Genomic DNA, 21,689 nt, shown 5'->3' on the forward strand with positions numbered 1-21,689 from the left:
TTATATATTTTAAAGGATCTGATGACTACATGTCCTGCTGTCATTTGAAATTAATATTTTTTCCCTTTATTCTTTTTCTACCTAAAACTCTGTAGAATTGATGTATTGTATTGATCTCTGTAGATTGATGAATAATTAGACAATTAAATAGGGCTTTTATTTGTGTGGACACAGGAGGTTTTCCTATTTGGAAATTAGTGAGGACACTTGATACTACCATATACAATAACTTGATGTTATATATTTTTTATTCTCTGCAGGCAAAGTAACATTTTTCTTAATCTTTTCAGTTTCAGCTCTTGCTTTATAAAAGAAAAACACTAAATGTATTCCTTGAATAAGTACAGTTTAAGACACGCTGTATACTGGACCAGGATTCACATTTTAGAAATACAACAGAGACTTTGTTGATAATTCATACACTTTTGGGCATATAGTTTTGTTATATGATGAGAATGATATGAGCATATTAGCAACATTATGCTATCCTTTATGACTCAGGCTGCACTAGATCCGTCTTCATTTAAAGAAGAAATAATTTGGAGGATGCGGGCATCGATCCCGCTACCTCTCGCATGCTAAGCGAGCGCTCTACCATTTGAGCTAATCCCCCGTGAAATCTCATGTGTGTGATGTAACGTTATATATGTAATTAGAATAGTACTAACAGATTCCAAAGTTGTTAAGTGTGATGGATTCCGTGTCCCAATTCCCAAACGAGGTTTTTACGATACAGAAGCTGTGTCCCAGTTCAGGGGTTGCAGCGTAGTTTCACACACATCTAGCCCGTTTGCTCTTAAAGGTTCAGTGTATATTTTGGTCATTCTATTTTCATATCACAAACAGGTATTAAAAAAAAACCGAATGATTATTTGATTTTCGTTTTAAAATACAAAATTTGAAACTGAAAGACGAGGCGTTTTTTTCCTTTTTCATGGTCAAAAGGGGATGGGAGAAATTTAAAATATGCTTTGATTTTGATTTTCTCTTTTTTTCTCATATGTATGATATAGGATATTCTCATTTCCAGTGCAACAGCGCCAGTGTACCAGTGTTGCTTTCAGCCCAGGCTAAACTTACTTTGGAAACCTATACTCTTCATAATGCTTGGAGGGACTTTTTCATAATGTCACATTTATTTATTCCCCTCTCTCCCTGCCTTCCTCTGACTCTCTGTCTCTACCCGCCGCAGACAACTTCGCCCGAAGAGAGTCAAACCAGCTGGGGAAATAGACTTTCAGTTCACGGCTGTCACGTTACTGTTACATTAACGTTACCGTTACAGTGTCAAAGTCTCATCCCAGCGAACTTTCTGTTGCTGCCGTTGAGCTTGCTGATCTGGCAGAAAGTCACCGGCGGTTCCGGATCAGATCATGGGGATCAGACCTCCGGTACTGGGTCTAATGTTCGCTGCTGCCGCTGCAGCTGGCTAGCTAGCAGCTAGCCACCAGCCCTGCGACCTGGGTCGCCGGCTCGCTCCCCGGTGCTGACTGACTCTGGTCCGTCTGCAGAGCTGGCGTTAACCCGCTCTAGCTAAACTGGGAATTAGACGAATCTGTCGTGTTTTATAACGTGCAAATAAATAGACGGAAATAAATAAAAGTAAAACATATGTATTCAGGCTATTGAATTATAATGACTAATGCGTTTATATGTATTGCCTCATTTATGTATTTCATCATAGCCATTTATGTAGCCTATATTTATGTAAAGAGGTGCAAAAAAAGTCGCTCAGGAAGTTAGGCTACATTTTCCCTCAACTGCAGCCTGGGTTAAAGCCTTTAACGGTCTATGGTTAACGCAAAACTGGTAGGCTACACCGGTGCTAGTCATGGATGAATTAAGGGAACGTGCTACTAGTAGCTCTGGAAATGCAACATCCGGTCTCAGAATATGAAAAAACTGGCATTTTTTCCATTTCTGTTTTCTAGTGATTAAATTTTTTGTTACATGAAATAGAAAATGAAAATCGAAGCATGTTTTAAATTTTCACATTCCCTTTTGACCATGAAAAGGAAAAAACGCCTTGTATTTCAATTTTCAATTTTGTATTTTAAAACGAAAATCAAATAACCATTTGTTTTTTTTTGTTTTTTTAATACCTGTTAATGATATGAAAATCGAATGACCAAAACATAACACTGATCTTAAAGGAACACGCCGACTTATTGGGACTTATAGCTTATTCATCGAGTTAGATAAATCCATTTTGTCACTTATTGGGAGCAGTGGGCTAGATGGAGCCGGTTACCTCCAGGATCTGTGCTAAGCTAGGCTAGCGGTGGGGGCGTCAGACAGAGTTACGACACACATGGAGACGAGAAGGGTACGTATGGAATTATCTAACTCTGGGGGGGGGATACGGTGAATAAGACAAAAATAAGTTGGCGTGTTCCTTATGAGTTTATTAGTACACCGCTTGTTTTTGTACATAACTGTATTAAAAAGCTACGACCTCACCGTCTGGAAGTCAATCATCTTGGCATGAAATTGTCTTGTTAAGCAGAAAAAACTGGACAGAAGTCTGGAGAAGTCATCCTTTTTCAAGTAAAAAGAAGAACTGGAGGATGCGGGCATCGATCCCGCTACCTCTCGCATGCTAAGCGAGCGCTCTACCATTTGAGCTAATCCCCCATGAAGCTTCACTTGTCCTGATGTCACTATATGAATGCACATGTTTTAGGAAGTAAGCTTCGCTTCAGAACTCGAACTTCCTATGGTGCCATGTTGAGACCATAGACTGTATATAGAATGGACCAACAGATCCCGTTGCTCTGGACGGAGACCAGTGAAGGCCAAGGGGGTAAGCTTCGCTTCAGAGCTCGAATCTCCTATGGCGCCATTTTGATGCTACAAAGCGATCACCCGACGTTAGCATCCCATTGACTGCCATTCATTTTGACGGTCATAAAAACACCGGACCCAACCGCTAACTTTGCGCAGGTAGTCAAGCTATCTTAGAGGGTACAGGTGTTGCTAGCACTAGCTGTTTTCGTGTTAAAAACACTCCTGTACCAAAAGGTACCTCCTTCGAGCCGGATTTGAACCAGCGACCTAAGGATGTCTCATGTTTACACTCTACAGTCCTCCGCTCTACCAACTGAGCTATCGAAGGGGCTGAAAGGATCTGAATATAACGTGAAGAACTGGCGCACTTTCATTTTCGACAAATTAATAATTACAACGTTCGATCATGCAGCCTAAAATTTGATTTGCTTACTAGAGATTTCCCTCGCCATTTGAATGGCGTTTGGAAAGATTGATTTCTCAGCGCTGTTGGTTGTCAAATGATTGACTTAGACGTTTGATTTGCTGACAAAAGATTGAACACGCCCCACCACTGGTTATGAAATCATTGCACTGGCGATATGATTCGGACATGCGGCTTCCTTCAAAATTCGACTAAACAACAAGTATACAGAAATATGCACTTTGTAACCACAATATAAACGAACAATACATTTCATAAAACCAAGACATTTAGAGTCATGAAATCAGCTAATATTCCAGGACAATGCCTTAGTTTATATTGTGCTTTAGTGGTGCAAATTCCCTGATAAAAGCTGTTAAAATATAAATGATCTAAAATTGGGCGGCCCTTCTTTAGCCAGTTGATAATTCTGCCTTGCTTGTCATTTATTATTATTATTATTATTATTATTATTATTATTATAATAGCCTACCGCATCTCTTCATCAGCAGACAGAGTTTGCAGATTTGTCATGGAATTGTACGATGTTACATTTTTTACTTTGGATGAGAGACTTAAGAGAAACAGAAACAAACCAGTGGGGTTGAAGTCTTTATTATAAATCATTTACATTACAAATTAAGACATTAGTCATTGCCATATCCATCCAAACATATTGTTTACAATGAAGGGTTAGTGACTCAGCTGGTCAGAAATGTTTGCCTTGCCCAGACGAGAGGGTTTATTCTTAGTCAAATTCTGGCATACAGGAGGACGTTGGCACAGGGTTAACCATGATCCCATTATTGAGAATAAGCTTGTTGATCCATGTAGACACGCACACAAACATACACACACACACACAGAATATCATCAGCTTTCAAGTCTGAGTACACAACTGCTGCTTTAAGATTTGGTGTGGAGCTACTGATGGCAAATGTAAAAGCACGAGAAACAGCAGACAGATGCTGAAGCAGCAAAGACAAGATGAGGAGATGTGCAGAAAGGACAAGACAGTAGATTTCTCCTTCTGGACCTTTTAGATGGATGTGAGACTCCTTAATGCTGTCAACTCTTTTTCTAAAGGAGTCAATCCACTGGCAGATGTGACCCTTTACCCACAATATTTTTCCTAGGGAAGGCTTTACATTGTGAGCTGCCCACTGGGCAGATTCTCAGGTTTGACCAAGGCTTTACTGAGCCCGACACACACGAACAATGTTTCTGTTTTGGTCTTTTCCCTGCCCTTTACCAAGTTTTTTACACTTTTTTTAATACATCTTTAAATAAAAACTGTTTATAAATCATCTACAAACCTACATTTTCTATAAATTACACAATCTGTTTAACCTAGAGGTTAAATCAACAGCTGAAATTTGCAGTAGAAAACTCAGGGAGAGAGAGAGAGAGACACGACCTCTGCGTCCAGCAGTGACAAAAACATTGGTAGAAAAAAAAAAAAAAACATTGTACAACAGCAAACTGATTAAAAAAATTGAGCCAAAACGAGAAATATAAAGAGAAAGAAGGGTCATTTTGAGTGAATGTTTGTTTGTCTGACCCTACAGTGTCCAATCACGGCTTGAGAGGGGAGCCGACGCACTGAAAGGCAGCCTCAGATTGGGCCAGTGGGTGTCTGTAAATAACTTCATGTGTGTATATTGTGTGTGCGCGCGATTGTGTAAATTAGTCAGCATCTGTGATGTTATCACGCTCGTGTCAGCAGCTCTTGAGCCCACGTCTTGATGGCCGACGTCGTGTGTTGGAGCAGCTGCCACGTTGAGTTGGTGAAGGACAGAGCGTGTCCCTGCAGACACGATACAGACACCTCACCGCTGCAGGTAAGAAAAGAAAAACAAGTTTACTGGTTTAAAAAAACAAACAAAAAAAACAAACATTAAATGCAGCTTTTTGATTTGGATGCTAGGACTGGGATGCACCAGCTATTCATAACTCCATTACTTTGTGTGTAAAGTTTATGTTCTCAGTAACTACTACCTCGTTTCAAACATATCTCCCATTACCTCTTCAGTCTAAACAAGTCAAATATTAGCAAGCTAACGTAGCTACGTAACAGTTATAACTAGTTTATCTGTTGAAACCAGTTTTAATTTTACTGACTCATACATCTCCACTAAGTAAACACTTGCATTAATAACTAGGGTTGGGCATCGATAACAGATTCCTACTTGGAATCATTTCAAAGATTACGATTCCAGTAGAATCGTTTCTTTATTGGAATCGTTTAGAAGATTTGGTTTCAAATCTGATCATCACTTCCCAATTTAATATGCGCAAGTTTTGGTTTTCCGTAGCGGCCAGGCGCTTGTTGTGTTGCAGCCTTGAGGCACAGTAAGCGGCGCTCTAGTCTGGCTTTATTTTACATTGAAAAAGCTGTAAAACTGCAACCCACCACTGAATCAAAATAAAACGTTCCTCTTATTTGTGAAAAATGCTTCAAAGTACTGACTTGCAGGAGTCCTGTAGGTGGGTCCACGCTCGTTGTAGCAGTTCAGATATGTAAGCCAGCGCTGGCAGGATGTAGTTCTGATGGAGGGAGAGGAGCAGCGCCTTTAAATACGCCAACACTTGGAACACACTGTCAGGAGTGTTGGTGTTCACCTGGGCAAAGATAAGAAACTTGTCAATGACATAAAAAACACATTCAATTGGTCTCAAAAAAACTTAAAGGTCTAATGTGTGGGAATTTCTCCCATCTAGAGTTGAGATCATATATCGCAATCAACTCTCTCACACCACGCAGTTCAAAGTACGTATTACAGCTACGGTAGCCTTCACGCTTCAAAAAGCCGGTCTCTTGCTCTTTTCAATATCTTTTTTATTTTTCTGGGCAAAAAAGAAGACTCCTGTTCCTGAAATTTGGATTTTGAATACGTGTTGTCCTCCATGTTTCCTTCTTCAAACTTGCCGGGGCCGGGAAGCTACGATACCCATTAGCAGCATCTGTGAGTTTATCATGTGACAGCGAACACGTGAAAGGTGGAGCAGTATGTCCTGTATGTCCCTTACCGGCTAACGTATTTCAAGATGGCGCATGAATATGGAGCGTCTACCCCAGTTCATGTGAATGCAAATGTAAAATATCAAGCCAAAAAGAATACGTGGAATTGATGGTGGTGGTAAATATTCATGAAAAAAAAAGTTTGTGAACAAAAAAGTTTGTGAACGGGCAACACAGATTTTGATAATGAACAACTAAACACGTTACACACTGGACCTTTAAGTGGGAGGTGAATGGAAATGATGTAAACATCAGCGAGTGATGGTTTTACAGCCTTACCCATTCTATGGCCTGCGGTGTCTTTTCTTTGACCCAGAGGATAAACTGTGTGGTGCTTTCAGAGATGGAGATGGCTGCTGTTTTTGTCTTTTCCAAACCTTGGTCCATTAGTGGCCCCAAAACCCGCGCACACTCAGAGTAATAATAAGGAGTATTTGTCTCCAACCAGCTACAGAGGATACAAAAAAATAAGAAGTTAAATGATTCATTTTAATGAACAATAATTAAACATGCGGTGACTAGATGTCACTAGATGTTTAAATTATTTAGAGCTCCAAAACCAAACCCTTACACAGTTGCATGCAGATGCCCGTTGAATATGTAAATGTGTTGTCAACCATTGCTTGCTATGCAAAGTAGTCTACTGTTCCAAACTACAGGGATTCAAAACAGTACTCTGAGAAAATGTTTCTGCTCACACTGAGACAGTTAAGCAGACGATGAACAAACTGCTTTGCATACAGCAGCGTTAACAGGAAGTGAACCCGAAGCATCCTTGAGGTATTTTTATACTTTGGTTTGACTCAGCGGGGGCAAAATCTAAACAAGAGCCTGAGACAAATTCCATCAATATCTGGCCTACGGCAGATGGTACTTTGGATAGTTTGTATGGTGTACAAGTCAAAGGCTTGCTTCCCATACACATACACTGTATGTTATGAATTAAACATGAATGTTTGAGGGTGAGGTCGTACCTGAAGGCCTGTGTAGAGTAGACCTTTACTTTGCTCCAGGCCTGCTGAGATACGGCTGTGACCCCCGAGTTGCGCAGATACATGGCTGTGGTGGAATCTGAAACAGCCCACCCACATATTGTAAGACCTCAAAAAACGAAAAAGGTCAATGGACGCAGCCTTGCAAGTTCGGATATAAAAACAAAAGGTTTAACGGGACTCAGACAGACCTTTGAAGGAACCGTGAGATCTGACGTCATGTGCGATGAAGCCTGCAGCAAACACGAGCAGAACCATGAGCAGTTTGGACCAGGGGAACCCGCGACCGCGCATCTTTACCTGTAGATTCTGGAGACAGAAGACAAAATACTGAGCGAAAACTTTGCGGACACAAAATTCAAATTTTTGCCCCCACACTGCAATCAAATTATTTAATGAAGGGGTACCTTCCTGTTTTGCCAAAAATCTGCAGTAATGTAACATAATTATAATTATCATCTATTAACATTGAGCATATTTGAGCACAGTTGTCTTCTTCCCACTTCAGAGTGCTCAAGTGGCTGAGGAGGGACAACCAAGAAACCCTGAAAGTCTGCATTAAAGCCTTAAAAATTTAAACTTCTATTTTTGTGTTTGACTGACTACGTGTTAAGCCGGTGACACACCAACCCAACGGCCGACCTTCGGCAGAAAAGGCAGGCAGACTGACTGCCTCCCCGAGTTGGCCTTAAAAAGTGCCTCGGAACACACCGAAGCGATGCCGACTGCCGACGGCAGCTGATTGGACGAACGCGTCACGTGGGTCTGGTTTCTCTGGAAATTCAAAGCCAGACTGTCATGGCGGCTCGTTCAGAATACGATCTCATATTATACTAAAATAGTTCAGCGAGAAATAGGCTGTGCAGTTGCTGAATCGGTCTTCATTTCAGATCGACAAAGGTCAGTTTAAAAGATTTTCGTCAGATTTTGAGAGGCGTTAGTCACGCTAATCCCGCTCGTCATTTCCGGGTTAGCACTCCAATCAGATTGGTCATTTGAGTCAGACTGCCGGCAGTGCCCGCCTTCTCACCGAGCATGTCAGGTCGGCCAAAATGAAGGCCAACGGCCCCTCCGACAGACGATGGCACGGAACACACCGAACAGACTCGAGTCACCGACCTCCCCAGACTGTCCGACGGCCGATTATCAGGTTAGTGTGTCAGGGGCTTTAGGTACACTCATACGTTCCACTCTGTGGTATTAATTCTTAATACAGTAAACATTTATCTCACCTGGCACAGGTTATTGCAGTCCTGAAGCTCCTGAGATTCGATGACATCTTTCATCTCTTCGTTGGTCACTCTGAAAGACTGGATCGTTTCTTCAAGGTTCTTCCGAAGCTAAAGATGGAAAATAAAGCACAACTAGTCAAACACAACATGATCCAAGATGCCATGAAGGAGAGATTACACTTTTCTATAAGAAACACGGTTTACCCTTTATTCTTAACTCTGAGCCGGCTGCATCACACAGAGTTTAATTTTATTAATAAAGCGGTTTGCTCTCTGAGTGTAAACATGGCCTAATGCTCTAATTAAACCATCTCCAGGGAGGTGAGTTTGGGTCATGAACCATCAGACCTCGTGGCAGGGGTCGTACCTTTGGTGGCAGGATATTCCAGGACTTTAATAAATGGTTCAACAGCAAACTGAAAAGGAAAAGAGAGAGGAATGGTCAGCTCTATCTATCAGTAAATAAATAGCTGAAATCCAGAAAACATGCTTTTTTTTTATATACAATTGCATTTCATTTCTGTGAAAATGTTATTGTGACTTATGTTTTTGCCACAGAGCATCTACAGTTGTCTGTTTGCTTTCTACTTTTCACAGTTTAAAAAGAAAAGAAAAAAGCATGTAACTCACCTGGACTGGGGTAAGTGTTTGGTATAGAGCTGTCTCCACACTCCTAGACTCTGTACATCTACACACAAACACTCAGTCATACTGCTGAGAAGCTGCAAAAAACAAAATAGAGAGGAAGAAAGACTCATTGTTTAAAGCAGTAAATCTCCAGAATGCCTTCTTTCTCTCAGTGATGTTTTAAAATAAATCAATAGGGATACCAGAAGTAGATTAAGACAACATCCTCTCTCTAAAATATGTCTTGTCGCTACATTGCATAATTACTGATACAACTGTTGATGAAGACAATGGTCTTTAATTGGTTTGTATTTGTCAAACATCAGTGCAAAACAGCTACTAGAGAAGTCATTGCTCTTTAATTCTGAGGGAAAATAAAATGTTTTCTGTTGACGTTTTTTGAGAGTACTTTCTCTTCGAGCTTAGCCCATTTGTCGATATGTTATCTCGACCGTTTATGACGCTGGTCACCATAAATATTGCTAAAAACAACAAACTATATGATAAGTCACTTATCAATGTGTTGCTGCACTGAGCTGAACTACACTCCGACTCCTGTAGCAGCAGGATTAGGTAGAAAACGGTTTAAATTTTGTGTGTGTGTTACCTCTCTCTTCATGTCATCTGGACAGTGTGGTGTTGCTCTGGACAGAAATGATGGCAGGTATGTGTGTAATGTGCTCTCGGGTTTAGCTCCAAATGCGAGTGCCTTCAGTCGAGGGTACAGACGCCTCAGTTGCTCCTGCAGACTGAACACAAACCAAAAGGTGTTACTTTAATGGAGCTCAGCATACATTCTGACAGGAATCTCTCTCTCTCTCTCTCTCTCTCTCTCTCTCTCTCTCTCTCTCTCTCTCTCATACATCTTTGCATATCTGCAACGAAGTCTCTCCTGATTGAATTATTTTTTGTAAAGCAAACTGGGAGGTTAAAAAAAACCTCTTAAAACTGCAGTAAGCTGTTGTTGATGCTTTCAAATATACATGTAAGAAATGCTTCTAGTAATGAAAACAATCAATGTGACAGAAATGTACTAGTACATGTAAAATGTAAGTAGTAAATGATGTCAGCGGGTTTCTATGTTTTACCAAAAAAATTGTAACTAAACAAGTGGCAACCATTGGGAAATCCCAATAATCTTCCTAAATGGCTTCAGTGCATATTCAAATCCACTGCAGTCCTTCTGTCCTTCTCTCCCCAAAGTCACGTCTTGTGGTTGTTTGATTACGTATAATTGAGAGTTAAACATCCGGGCTAAATTCACAACAATCCATTCTCTACACCCAATTCTTCCTACACTGTGTAGTCACGCTGTGCACATGGGATTATTCAACAATGAAATTAAGGAAAACTTGACATGATTGGGAATCAGTGCATTAGGTTACATTTACCTTGATGACAGGGCGTTCTTGGGCATGAAGGCGAAATCCAGTAACGGAAAGAACTCTTTAGGACCCATGATGCCAAATCCCTTTGTTAGGTTCGCATGAAGTCTGGGGAAAAGAAGAACATGAAGCAAACATTTAAGACTTGTGTTATAATGATATCATTTAATTTAGTCAAACATTAAAAAACAGTGAGCCTTCATAAAATATACCTGTGAATTAATCACAAATTCAATTCAAAAGAAAGGCAAGATATTTGGGAGTGGCACTTCACATGAATATTGCAGATAGATGTAATGAAAAGAAAACAATTGCTTGTGTTTTACGTTACCTAAAGAAGACAAATAAAAATAAAAATAAGCCACATATTTCTCAGGAAAACTTACAGGAGAAGTCTCTCCAGATATGCAATGGCATATGAAGACAAGGACTTCACTCCCAGCACAGGAAGCATGATACCCAGCCACACTGAAACACAAATAAAGAACTTGATTCACATCATAGGGACTTTTAGTTCTGGCATTAAATGTGGCAACAGTCAGCTTTCAGCTTTCACTTCAAAAACACCCAAAGCAACTGGAGCAGCAAAACATGGCTTTTAGTCTAGAATGCTTAATTATTTCAGTTACATGGTGAAACTAAAGTTGAGCTCTGCGAACACTGATTCTATGTATTATCAAAGGAAAACAAATCATCCCAACCAACAAGCCTGTAATGTTAAATGCACTCAAATGTAATTCTGTTTTCGTGACATTTACTAGTTACCATTTGAGATATCATTTTGTCCCCACTTCCATTGTATATCACATTGGAAATATTTCCATATTTGGCCAATATCTTGCCAAGTCTAACTTATCAAAGTCGTGGGCTCAGACTGGAAACTCGATTGCTTTTAAACAAGATTAGACGGAGTTTTCCCCTCACATTTTAGAGAAGCTGTTTATTATTATTAAATGTCCCAACATCAAGAGAACACGCAGGCCATTTTGCATTTGTAGCTTTGTAAACGGCTCCGAATTAGCCGCCTTTCCTTCCCTTGGGAGATTCGAATGGTACTCAATAACCATGTTTCTATTATTTAAGGTTGTTATGTAATCCTCCAAGAGAAATTATCCTGCCATGCCCACATACTAACACCCACCTCACAGCCTTACCAAATACCAGGCAGCACACCTAGAGCAGCAGCTGAGTTTTTGAAGTTACCATGTGTTCAGGCTCACAGAATGCTGTCAGTGGATGTGTTGCTACTGCTCTAATGTGCACTGTTGCTTCATTAACCCCCGACCCAGAATTTATGTCAGCACGTTGTTGGGAAAGTGGGGGAAAGGGGAGACACAGACTGAGACTAATACCGTGCAGAGGATGATAAAATACTGTGTCTACATATTTAAAGGGGTGTGTGCGTTGGACTGTCTATTACCTCGGAGTCCCTGGCTGAGGTCATAGAATCCAGCTTGGCCGAGAGCCCACATGATGGTCAAACACTTCACTGGACGATTCTGAACCGACCGCAGTAATTCCAAATACTAGAGGAGGAGGACAAGGGAGGGTATTACAACATATTTTTGCAAGGTTACTGCAAATACGTTGGACGGAGCAGACAAGGCCAGTGAAGCGGTAATCTGAAGGACTCAAGGAGACACACACACACACACACACACACACACACACACACACACACACACACACACTTACCTCTGGCAGGTTTTGGGTCGCTATCCTGGGTTTGTCCTGTAGGATTGCCTGGATGCAAAGTCTGTAGCCATGCAGAGGTTCTCCTGGAAACCGAGAGAGAAGCTGTTTTTGTCTCTTCTTTACCTTTAACCCTTATATGTTCTGATCATGAGCAAATCAAATCAAGGTAAAATATTTATTTGATTAGGTGTACTGGTAGCCTCGGGGTCTAAAGGCCCAGACACACAGAGCCGACGGCCAAACGTCGGCAGAAAAGGCAGTTGGGCTGATCAGTCTCCCCGAGTTGGTCAAAAAGTGCCTCGGAACACACCAAAGCGTAATACGTCTCCATAACAGCAGGCGGCGCTACTCTGTATCGTCGCCCAAAAATAAAAACCGGCAGCTGATTGGACGAACGCGTCACGTGGGTCTGGTTTCTCCGGAAATTCAAAGCCAGACTGTCATGGCGGCTTGTTATACGATCTCATATTGTACTAAAATAGTTCACCGAAACGTGTTTCTGAAAACATTTTAAGCGAGAAATAGGCCGTGCAGTTGCTGAATCTGTCTTCATTTCAGATCAACAAAGGTCAGTTTAAAAGATTTTCACACTTCTGTCTGTTGGGTAATAATGGAAAAAAAAGCCCCAGAAAATACTTTAAAAAAATACACAGATTTAACAATTGCTGACCATTTCAATGAACAGAACAGCAGTATATAAATGCTAGTTTCTCCACTGTCTTGTTGTGAAAAAAAAGGGTTTTCTTCCATACGTCACTTCATGATGCATTACCAAAATGAATTTCAGAAGTGAGTGAGGGGAGTTAATTGTAAATTTCACAAAGTAAAGGTAGGCGGTAAACACTGGTGACAGCCGAGAGGAGAGATGATGTGGCACAAAAATAATTTAAACTCTCATTACTGCATCACTAATGTCTCGGTCAACAGCGCAAACATGTCAGCTCTTACGCCTACCTGACTGTCTGTCCATCTCCCTGAGCATGGTATAAACACAGTGGTCGAAGAAATCTGGCAGAATGTCACTGCAGCGTCCGATGAGGCCTTTGATCACACCCTTCAGCTCTTTTCCTGAAAGGCAGTATGGGTAGTCTGGGGACAAAAACACAGAAAAAGTGGACATCAGAATCAGAATCAGCTTTATTGGCAAGATTTGCGTAAACAAACAAGGAATTTGACTCTGGTTAATCTTTGCTCTCAAAGTACAACACTCACTTAACACAAAGAATAGAAACAGAAATGACAGTAAGAAATATAAAAATGCCGTTAAGTGTACAGTATAACAATACAATAGAATTTACAATTTTACAAAAAATATACAAAAGAGAGGGAAGGAATAGTGCAATATCAGTCAGTATAGTCAGAGTTTATAGGACATAAATAAGTGTTCGTATCGTGTAATTTTCCTGCAAACTATTCATACCAGTTTGTTTACTTCGTACAAAATAAAAATACAGTAGAAATCAGGGCTATATTGAATGTGCACAATATTTTCTTCTTACTCTTGCTTAAAAGATAAAATTAAGTCTGACTTTGACCAACCGTGAGCATAGCTGCTGAGTGTGGGCTCAGGCTCAGGCGCAGTCAGATTGAGGTTGAGGTATCCAGCCAGGTCTTTGACCCACACTGACGGGTTTTCTGGAAACAGGGTCTGACTGCGAGCCAACTGCTGCTTCAGGTCCCCAACATCCAACTAAAAAGAGAACAAGACGGAGAAAACTTTAAGGCTGCACTTAGAAACAACACGTCCATTATGCAAAAACAAGACTGTGTTACAGCATGTGATAGTTTGCTTGCAAAATGCCACAATGCAGCATTGTTTCTGTGTTTGTATGAAGATATTTGTAGCTTTTAGGAGGTTTTCATTTTTCTTTCCAGTCCCTTGCAGAGATCGGCCAAATTCCCACACCACTATTGCATATGGTACATCATCAGCTTTAATCTAAACTTTTAGCAACAACAAAAAATGTGTTTTAGGGCAAAATGCACACACAAAATCTTCAAAATAGTCCAATAATTGTTTCTCTTCACATTAACAACCAGGCAGTTTAAAAAGAAAAGGCCTGATAAGATAAGAGAAAACAGACAGCCATGTGCATTACTCACTGTTTTGAAGGCTTCCTCGAGGGTCTTGTGAGTTGCGGGGATTACTGGACTGCTGGATTGTGATTTCTTAGATGCTTTACTTGATGAGGTCTTTTTATTTTCGGGCTCGGCTGGTGGTGGAACCTGCTCCTTGTTCTGTTTCTTTCCCATCTTCTCAAAGCCGTCAAACAGCGTTTCTGACATCTTCAGGGGTGCTGAAAAGAAACAAGGCAGCTGTGGTCAAGACACGCCTCTGTGCTGATGCGAGTGGCTGTACTTATTTTTTATTTTTATTTTTAAACACAGCCGATTTTCATGTTCTTCTATAACACTTTCTTATATCCACCCTGTGTCGTCAAGAAGTTAATCCATGAAACCATGGCATTCCCCTCCCCGCTTGCTGACTCCCCTCACATTCAGTGCTTCCTCCCTCCCTCTATGACTTGCATAATAGGCTGCTATTATCCAAGACGATATTCATGCAACACTCATTACAATCCACAAAGGAAAAGAGTTAAGCACCAGCAGCATTTCAAGAATTCCCCTATGTTAGACGCTAAGAACCCATTTGTAAACCAACTGTGTTCACTTCAACTCAGGTCATATTAGAGCTTGACCCGTTTTAAGCTTTGATGGCCACCAACACAAATATACTTTGTGTAATGAGATAGCAAAGACCAGAAATATTTCAGGCCTGTATACTACTACTAAATATCTAACAATCATGTTTGAAGTATCTTGTATTCCCCGGACCTTTTTTTTTTTTTTTTTTCTCTTTTTACTCCCAGGATGTAAGAGCCTCTGAAAGGATAAGACGGACATTCTATATTTCATATATTGTCAACAAATCCCATGAATAGACCAAACTCAACAATGTGTTAGTCCGTCAAATCCTTCCATGTCTGTAGCTCTCAGACCAAAGCTCATCATTTCCTAAATCTTTAAAAAACCAGTCACAAATACATAGTTCCTTTTTTGCGTAGTCATTCAAAACACAGGAAATGGTGCATTTGTTGGGGAATATTTTCAGCCGTGGAATAATACACATTTTGTGCTATAGGGAGTATTTCAGACAGTAGGACGGTGTATGTGGGATGACTCAAAATAAACTACAGTGCCAATTTTCATTGTAATGAAGGAACATGTCACCAAGTGGAACATTACAGCTTATTACTGTGTTTTTGGACAACAATGGAGGAATATTGGCACAGAGGAATAAGATACATCAGGGTTGTAGGCTCATTTTATTGTTTGTTTTGGGCTTTTCAGAATGATATTTTCAAAATAAGACACTCACTGAAACACATACTGTTAATTCTAAAATAATTTCAGATCAATATGCTCTATGAGGCTCTAATACGCACGCATTTAAATTGTGCTTGATTTGTATATAATTTTAGTGGTTTTGGATGCATTTCCATACATTATTGACATTCTATCTTATGCTTGAAAAGGGATATATAAATAAAATTAATATTAATCAAGCAAAGACACAATTTAACTCCACTGCACACAAGAATCCCAGTCAAACCCAGCCACAAACTAGAGTTGGTCTTGACAGAGGTCACCAGTTATTCACTGATCATTCAGATGTACATGTTGCTGACAAACCTAAATCTATTCTGGTGTGTGTGTGTGTGTGTGTGTGTGTGTGTGTGTGTGTGTGTGTGTGTGTGTGTGTTGGCACAACATAGGACTGTGATGCAAAGACAGGACCGGTTTCATCACATATTGGAGATCAGTTCCCTATTCAAATGTTAGTCAGGATTATTCTTCACTTCCCTGAACTGAACACTGAAGCCAGTTGTCGTCTTTGTGAATGTCTAAGCTTAGTAAGCATTACCAGAGCCCAACAGTGAGGAAAGTACTGAAAGACTGACGAATGAGGTAATCTGACCAGGTGTTCATGTCTATTAATACTAAACTAATATCCTGATACGGGTCAGGAAGTTGGTCATTTTACAGCAGCAGCTCCTGACATGAGAAGACATCTGCTACATACAGTAACAGGGCAACAACAAGCACTCGGCACCATCATTTGTTCACAACTTTCTATTACGAGAAATCGAAACTACTACTCCTGCAGTGGCAGGACAAAGTGAGCCACTTGTAGTAAATGCATCAACAGAGTTTCCAAGAAATCTAGTCAACATCACTAAATTAAAGAAGAAGAAACACATCACTCCCCAGTCCTTGTAAATGTCAAACACTACAAGACAAAGACAGGAGTGTCTTCTCAGAGGGGAACATGTTAGGAGTTAGGTAAAGAAGGTAAGCATGCAAAGGAGAATACAATAAAATATAGAAAGCAATATGGAGGAGTAAAAAAAACTGTGCACCTACAGAATGGACACTTTCCAAACTTGGCTCAATTATTCTGATTGATTTATGTTGCATCTTTATTCTGTTGCGGCTCTTATTCTGATTATAAGTGAAATAAAACAATTCACTGTTGTTTATTACTCATTCAGGAGAAACATGTACACTTTGTTACTGTATTGGTAGCTGCTGGCATGCAGACGTTACACTAAATGAATATTAATTAATGTGTCCCCGTGGAGGTTGTAATTCCTATTATTTTCTACCTACAGTCTGAATGAAAAACTTGAAGGATTTTAACACAAAGTATATCTACAGTCTTTGAACTACTTACGTCACAAAGTGTAGGTTGAAACGAAAACCTGCACAGTCTTGGTACTACTATATGTCCGAACATTTTTTTTCATCTAGTTCTGCCAAACACCTGCTGAAATGAAGTTTGTCACGTTGACCTTTATTGGATCAGCAAACCATTCAGGTCTACTATGTAGTGAGTTGAGTATCAGTGAATTGGGGTGATTTTGGTACAACCCCTGGTGTCTGACTCAACAGAGGGTCTTGGTGGTCTGGTGGGGTGTAACCTGAGTTGATGTACCCAACATGGCCCTCTTACTGGGTGGGTGGACTGGGAATGGATTCGCACACTAGCAGAAGAATAGCTGACAGGATGCTTCACATATAAATACCTTTCTCACACACTAATTCAACAACACAGAACAGACGAGGCATGACGTGCGTATCTGAGCACATCTCTTTCTCCTTGTATACTGTCATAACAGTGCCAACTTTAGTCTGCCATTATTTTTAGCGCAAACATCAATTGTGTTGTAAAAGACTATGCTGGTATTTACTGTAAGGAGAGCTGAAAAAAACGGATCAATGCCAATACAGATATTAACCTATTCTCCTGAGATCATTAGTGTACATCAGATTTGAGTTTGTAAACAGGTGGAGAGAGACCAAAAAATAAACTAAGTGGAAGCAAACGGACTATTTGACAAAGCTAAAAATAAGCCAATAACAGCTAGGACGACGTCTGCCATGCAGTTTTTTTTACCCGTCTAAAATTAAGGGACCCTCAAAGTATGTGGCATGTAGATGACATAAATGACATGTTGGACTTGACATAATCACTTCTGTTGAAAGAAGAGCTCTTATATCAGAGCTCAGATATTCTATAACGTGTCCAGACATGTAATGTGAAACAATTCCAATATAGGCATCATATCAGCCGTCTTAAATAGGACCACCTCAAGGTGAAGGTATGTATGTAACATGCAATCACACATAAAGGAGATTTGAGAAATATCTTGGCTCAATGACAAATAATGTGTCTAATTTATTTCAAGTCAAATCAGGCATTTTAATTGTAACACTTTCAATTTTCTTGCGAAGACAACACCCACAAAAGACTTGGGAGCCTGCTCGAACAGATACAAAAGCCTCAAGCTGAACATTTTTGTGCCAAAACCACAAACTCAACAGTAACAGTCTCATGATTCAAGTGTTTGCAACCTTTAAGAGAATGAAATGAGATTTAGCAAAAGGCCCTTTGATTATATCATTGATGTTCTCCAAGAGTTCAGTATTGATCTAATTATTTGTAGAGTCTGGTAAAGCGAGAGCACACTTTCAGAGTAAAGTTTGACGTTGATTATAGGCCTGTCGCAATATGCAATAACCCAATTAATCGCATGATAAATAAAAATGAGCATGATCGTTTTTAAAATGGAAATCATCGTAGCATTTTATTTATTGTTTTTGATTGCGTTTGGTTTTTATTCCAGTGCATTTTTTGTTAACAGAGACTGAGAGTCCCATTTTATTTATTGTTTTTGGGTTGTTTTGTTCATTTATTGTGGATATCTAAAATGTCTTCCAGTTCCACTGTTAAATATTCTGTAGAAATAAAAGTGCATTGATCTTTGAAAAGGTGTACCTGCATTATTATGCCGTTATCATTATATTAAATGAAAATGGTCTCAGAACGACAATATCGTTTATCGCAATAATTTCTGGGACAATTTATCGTCCAGCAAAATTTGTTAGCATGACAGGCCTAGTTGATTACACTATGTCAAAAGTGATTTAAATTAAATACTTCACATAAATATTATGGTGGTTAGAGAGTTTATACACCAAAAATAGAAGTGTATTTCTTTTAGACAAAACCTTTACACCACCTCCACGTCACAGGTCAGACAGACTTTGGACCAGCTGAGTCGATGATCAAACTGGTGCATAAACAAAGAGTAGTGGCAGAGGATGTGATAGTTGATGCCAGGTTTATTGAAAGTAAAAGTATGCTGAATATAAAAACAAACAAGCCATACAAGATTTGTGTTTATTATGTTCTACTAAGTTGGCCCAAAAAGGAATCACCACACAGTAAACTGCCAGAGTTAATGAGGTTACTGTGATGTTTTAAATGGGCAGAATATTAACCTGCTGGGGTCTCTGGGGCAAAAATGTGTTGATTAGCTTTTTAGCCACAAGTTATTCACACTTTCTGAGCAGTGTGCACTTTTTTTTCTTTGTTTGTTTAAACACATATTAACTGAGCAAAAAACTGATATGAAGTGAAACTAGATTTTTAACACAGGCTTCAATCTTCAAAACAGGGCTTCAGGTAATAATCCATGACAGACCTTTCAGCTGATGATCACGCCCATCATCAGCTGACACTGTGCCTTGTTTGTAGTGGTAAATTGGCTCAAACTGATTTACACAGAGTAAGCCTGGGGCTTTTGAGGCCCCTGGACTATGGGACTCCATGTCAGTTGCCCACTGTGCCCTGTTGGTTGACCAGCCTTTGTGTCTTCCACAGGGCCGCACGAGATGAGGAAAATATCTAAGTGCGATTTTTTTTGGACCGATATTGCGATTGCGATATGATTCACGATACTGGAGGGAATGATCGTTTTTGTATTATTATTATTATTCTCATTTTCATTGAAAATTATTAACATTGAAAGACATTAAAATGATTATAGTGATTTTTGCAAGGATCTGTACCAAACAAAGATTTTTTTCTTTAGTCTGTAGGATATGATTTGTAAGCTGGGATGTCTCTGCAGCACCACAATACTTCATTCAGAATGGTTTGATACATTAACAAATATTGCGCCCACTGCGATTTGGATATTGCACTAGTCCATATTGCGATTTGGATACAATTGCGATTAACTGTGCAGCCCTAGTTCCAGTCCCTGCTCTGGACCTGTCACAGGACTGGGCAGATTTTTTTGTCACCACATTGATAATTGATCACTCAGCACGGTGTTAGATTTATCACAATTCATTAGCTAAACGTTAAACTGTTGAACTACAACGTAACGACAACATAATGGAGATGCATTTAAAAAAGGTGTTACATCAGCAGCAGCAGAAAAGCACAAAACAAAGTCACACAGCTGCTAACAAAAGCTTCAGAGATACAGCTCCTTAGTGATGACGTTGCCTTTGTTGACACATTGCTGAAAGGATGCTAGCATCAAGCTAACTGCACAAGCTAGCGATTCCTTCTAGGACGTTACATATGTGGCAGGAGTACCCGGTCCTGAAAGGGCAGTTAGTTTTCATTTTGACATCAATGTTGTCAGCAGAGAAACTAAAGTACAGCAACTCATATGAACTGGTGGTAAAACCCCAAATCAGACAAAAGCTTTTACTGAGGAAATATCGTTACTGCGCGATGCGATGCTAGCTACAGTGGCTAGCTTCAGATGGCAGATATGAGCCATTGCCGTTAAGATACCGAAAAGTTACTATTAAAAGAGATAATTTAGCTCGTAAGAACAAGCCGCACATGTATCTCCATGCTTTATCTTTAATTTTCACTTTTGCAGTGAGGTAAATGGGTGACGGAGCAGGTAGCAGGGCCGTGTTCACTTACGTCTGGATGGCTGGTTAGATTCGCCCAGGGCTTTCCTTCCCCCGATGCCGCCGCTGGATTTCTTATCAGTCGGGTTTTTGCCTCCTCCTGTGCTGTTATTTTTCTTCCCTTTCTTTACTACCTCCCATTTGCCGACTGAGCCATTATTTGAAGCCATGTTTCTGTTCCAGATGGGGTGTTATTAGGTCGGGGGTACCGTGACTTCCTCCTTCCTCCCTGCTGAATGAAAGGACGACTCAACTCAAAAGATCATTTAATGCTGCATTCAAGTGCTCCTCGGAAAGTCCAATCTCCTGAGTTGGGAAGTCGTTCAACTGACTTCGGTTTTTTCACAAGCTGGTGGGAAAAGTGGACGCTACAAAGAAGATATGTTGTATTGTATTGCTCCGACCGTTCAAACAACAATCACTAATTGTGATTGTGTCCCAGACCTGATGCTGCACCAGTAGCTATATTCCACAAAACACTAAAATTGTGCTTTACCTGACTTGTTATCAGTGTTACAATTATATAACTTTTCTAACTAATCTAAGTCACTATGTGGACAGCATCTAACGGTTATCACATAATACCATATTACAAATTACATATGGGAAGAAAAGTGACATGGAATACGTTAATTCATAAAACGCTCTTATCATTAATCCAACATTTACACAATATGATGCCAATTCGGCAATTCGTGTAGAAAACATTCGGCCGACTTTCCCAGTTGAAGGTACATGCTAATACATCCATGACCATGGGGCACTTACATGAATTGTCCCAGTAGAAAAAGTCACTTTCCGATTATTCCGGCACCACTTGAATGCAGCACAACAGTCCGCATGCCACGTCTCTTTGTCAAGGACCTCTTCAACCACTGCGTATAGCTGAAATGATTGGTAATTCGCCGATTGATCACCAAATATGTTTATGAATAATTGTTTGGCATTAAAACATCAGTATGTGCATGCTGATATGGGCATACTAAAACAGTGTTAACTAGGCTATAATAAAACTGGAGTGTGTGGATGTTTGCACTGTAAATGTAAATGTTTTTATCATTTCAAATTGAGACTGAGTCAACAAAAAGTCAGGAGTTTGTTTTTGTTTTAAATGATGGCCAAAAGTTCAATACAGGGCTAACATTTGGACATTAATTAATACAATTAGTCCTGACCAAGCACAAGGTACATGACTTTTTATGAACCAAAAGCTGTTCTGAAAATAACATATTTTAGCATCAATAAGCAAAACAAGGAAACTCT

The 21,689-nt window shown here is 39.9% G+C and overlaps 1 protein-coding gene and 3 non-coding genes across 4 annotated transcripts; all 4 read right to left on the minus strand.

The window, feature by feature from the left end:
* Positions 1 to 540: 540 nt before the first annotated feature.
* trnaa-agc (transfer RNA alanine (anticodon AGC)) lies at positions 541 to 613 on the minus strand. Its single transcript has one exon. It is a non-coding gene; the product is annotated as a tRNA-Ala (tRNA).
* A 1,948-nt stretch (positions 614 to 2,561) lies between these two features.
* trnaa-agc (transfer RNA alanine (anticodon AGC)) lies at positions 2,562 to 2,634 on the minus strand. Its single transcript has one exon. It is a non-coding gene; the product is annotated as a tRNA-Ala (tRNA).
* Positions 2,635 to 3,026: 392 nt separating this feature from the next.
* Positions 3,027 to 3,115, minus strand: trnay-gua (transfer RNA tyrosine (anticodon GUA)). The gene is given in 2 exon segments: positions 3,027 to 3,062; positions 3,079 to 3,115. It is a non-coding gene; the product is annotated as a tRNA-Tyr (tRNA).
* A 674-nt stretch (positions 3,116 to 3,789) lies between these two features.
* On the minus strand, positions 3,790 to 20,690 carry tmem214 (transmembrane protein 214). The gene is made up of 17 exons (XM_078274457.1): positions 20,440 to 20,690; positions 14,247 to 14,440; positions 13,683 to 13,833; positions 13,098 to 13,232; positions 12,144 to 12,226; positions 11,869 to 11,974; positions 10,835 to 10,916; positions 10,455 to 10,556; positions 9,671 to 9,812; positions 9,067 to 9,158; positions 8,804 to 8,852; positions 8,437 to 8,544; positions 7,396 to 7,513; positions 7,187 to 7,283; positions 6,492 to 6,660; positions 5,661 to 5,812; positions 3,790 to 5,025 (listed from the first exon to the last, which is right to left on the minus strand). Exons 1-17 carry the CDS (start codon positions 20,594 to 20,596, stop codon positions 4,899 to 4,901), a joined length of 2,064 nt encoding a protein of 687 aa, XP_078130583.1. The 5' UTR covers positions 20,597 to 20,690; the 3' UTR covers positions 3,790 to 4,898.
* Positions 20,691 to 21,689: the final 999 nt, after the last annotated feature.

Source organism: Sander vitreus, chromosome 18, assembly GCF_031162955.1.
Source record: "Sander vitreus isolate 19-12246 chromosome 18, sanVit1, whole genome shotgun sequence".
Lineage (NCBI taxonomy): Eukaryota > Metazoa > Chordata > Actinopteri > Perciformes > Percidae > Sander > Sander vitreus.

Bases quoted from the DNA above. Each gene is read 5' to 3' on its own strand.
- tmem214 (XM_078274457.1), bottom strand. From the start codon at position 20,596: ATGGCTTCAAATAATGGCTCAGTCGGCAAATGGGAGGTAGTAAAGAAA. The intron at 9,159-9,670 runs GTAACACACACA...TGTTTTTTGCAG, and splicing joins CAGATGACATGAAGAGAGAG to CTTCTCAGCAGTATGACTGA. The intron at 8,545-8,803 runs GTACGACCCCTG...TTCCATCTTTAG, and splicing joins GGAATATCCTGCCACCAAAG to CTTCGGAAGAACCTTGAAGA.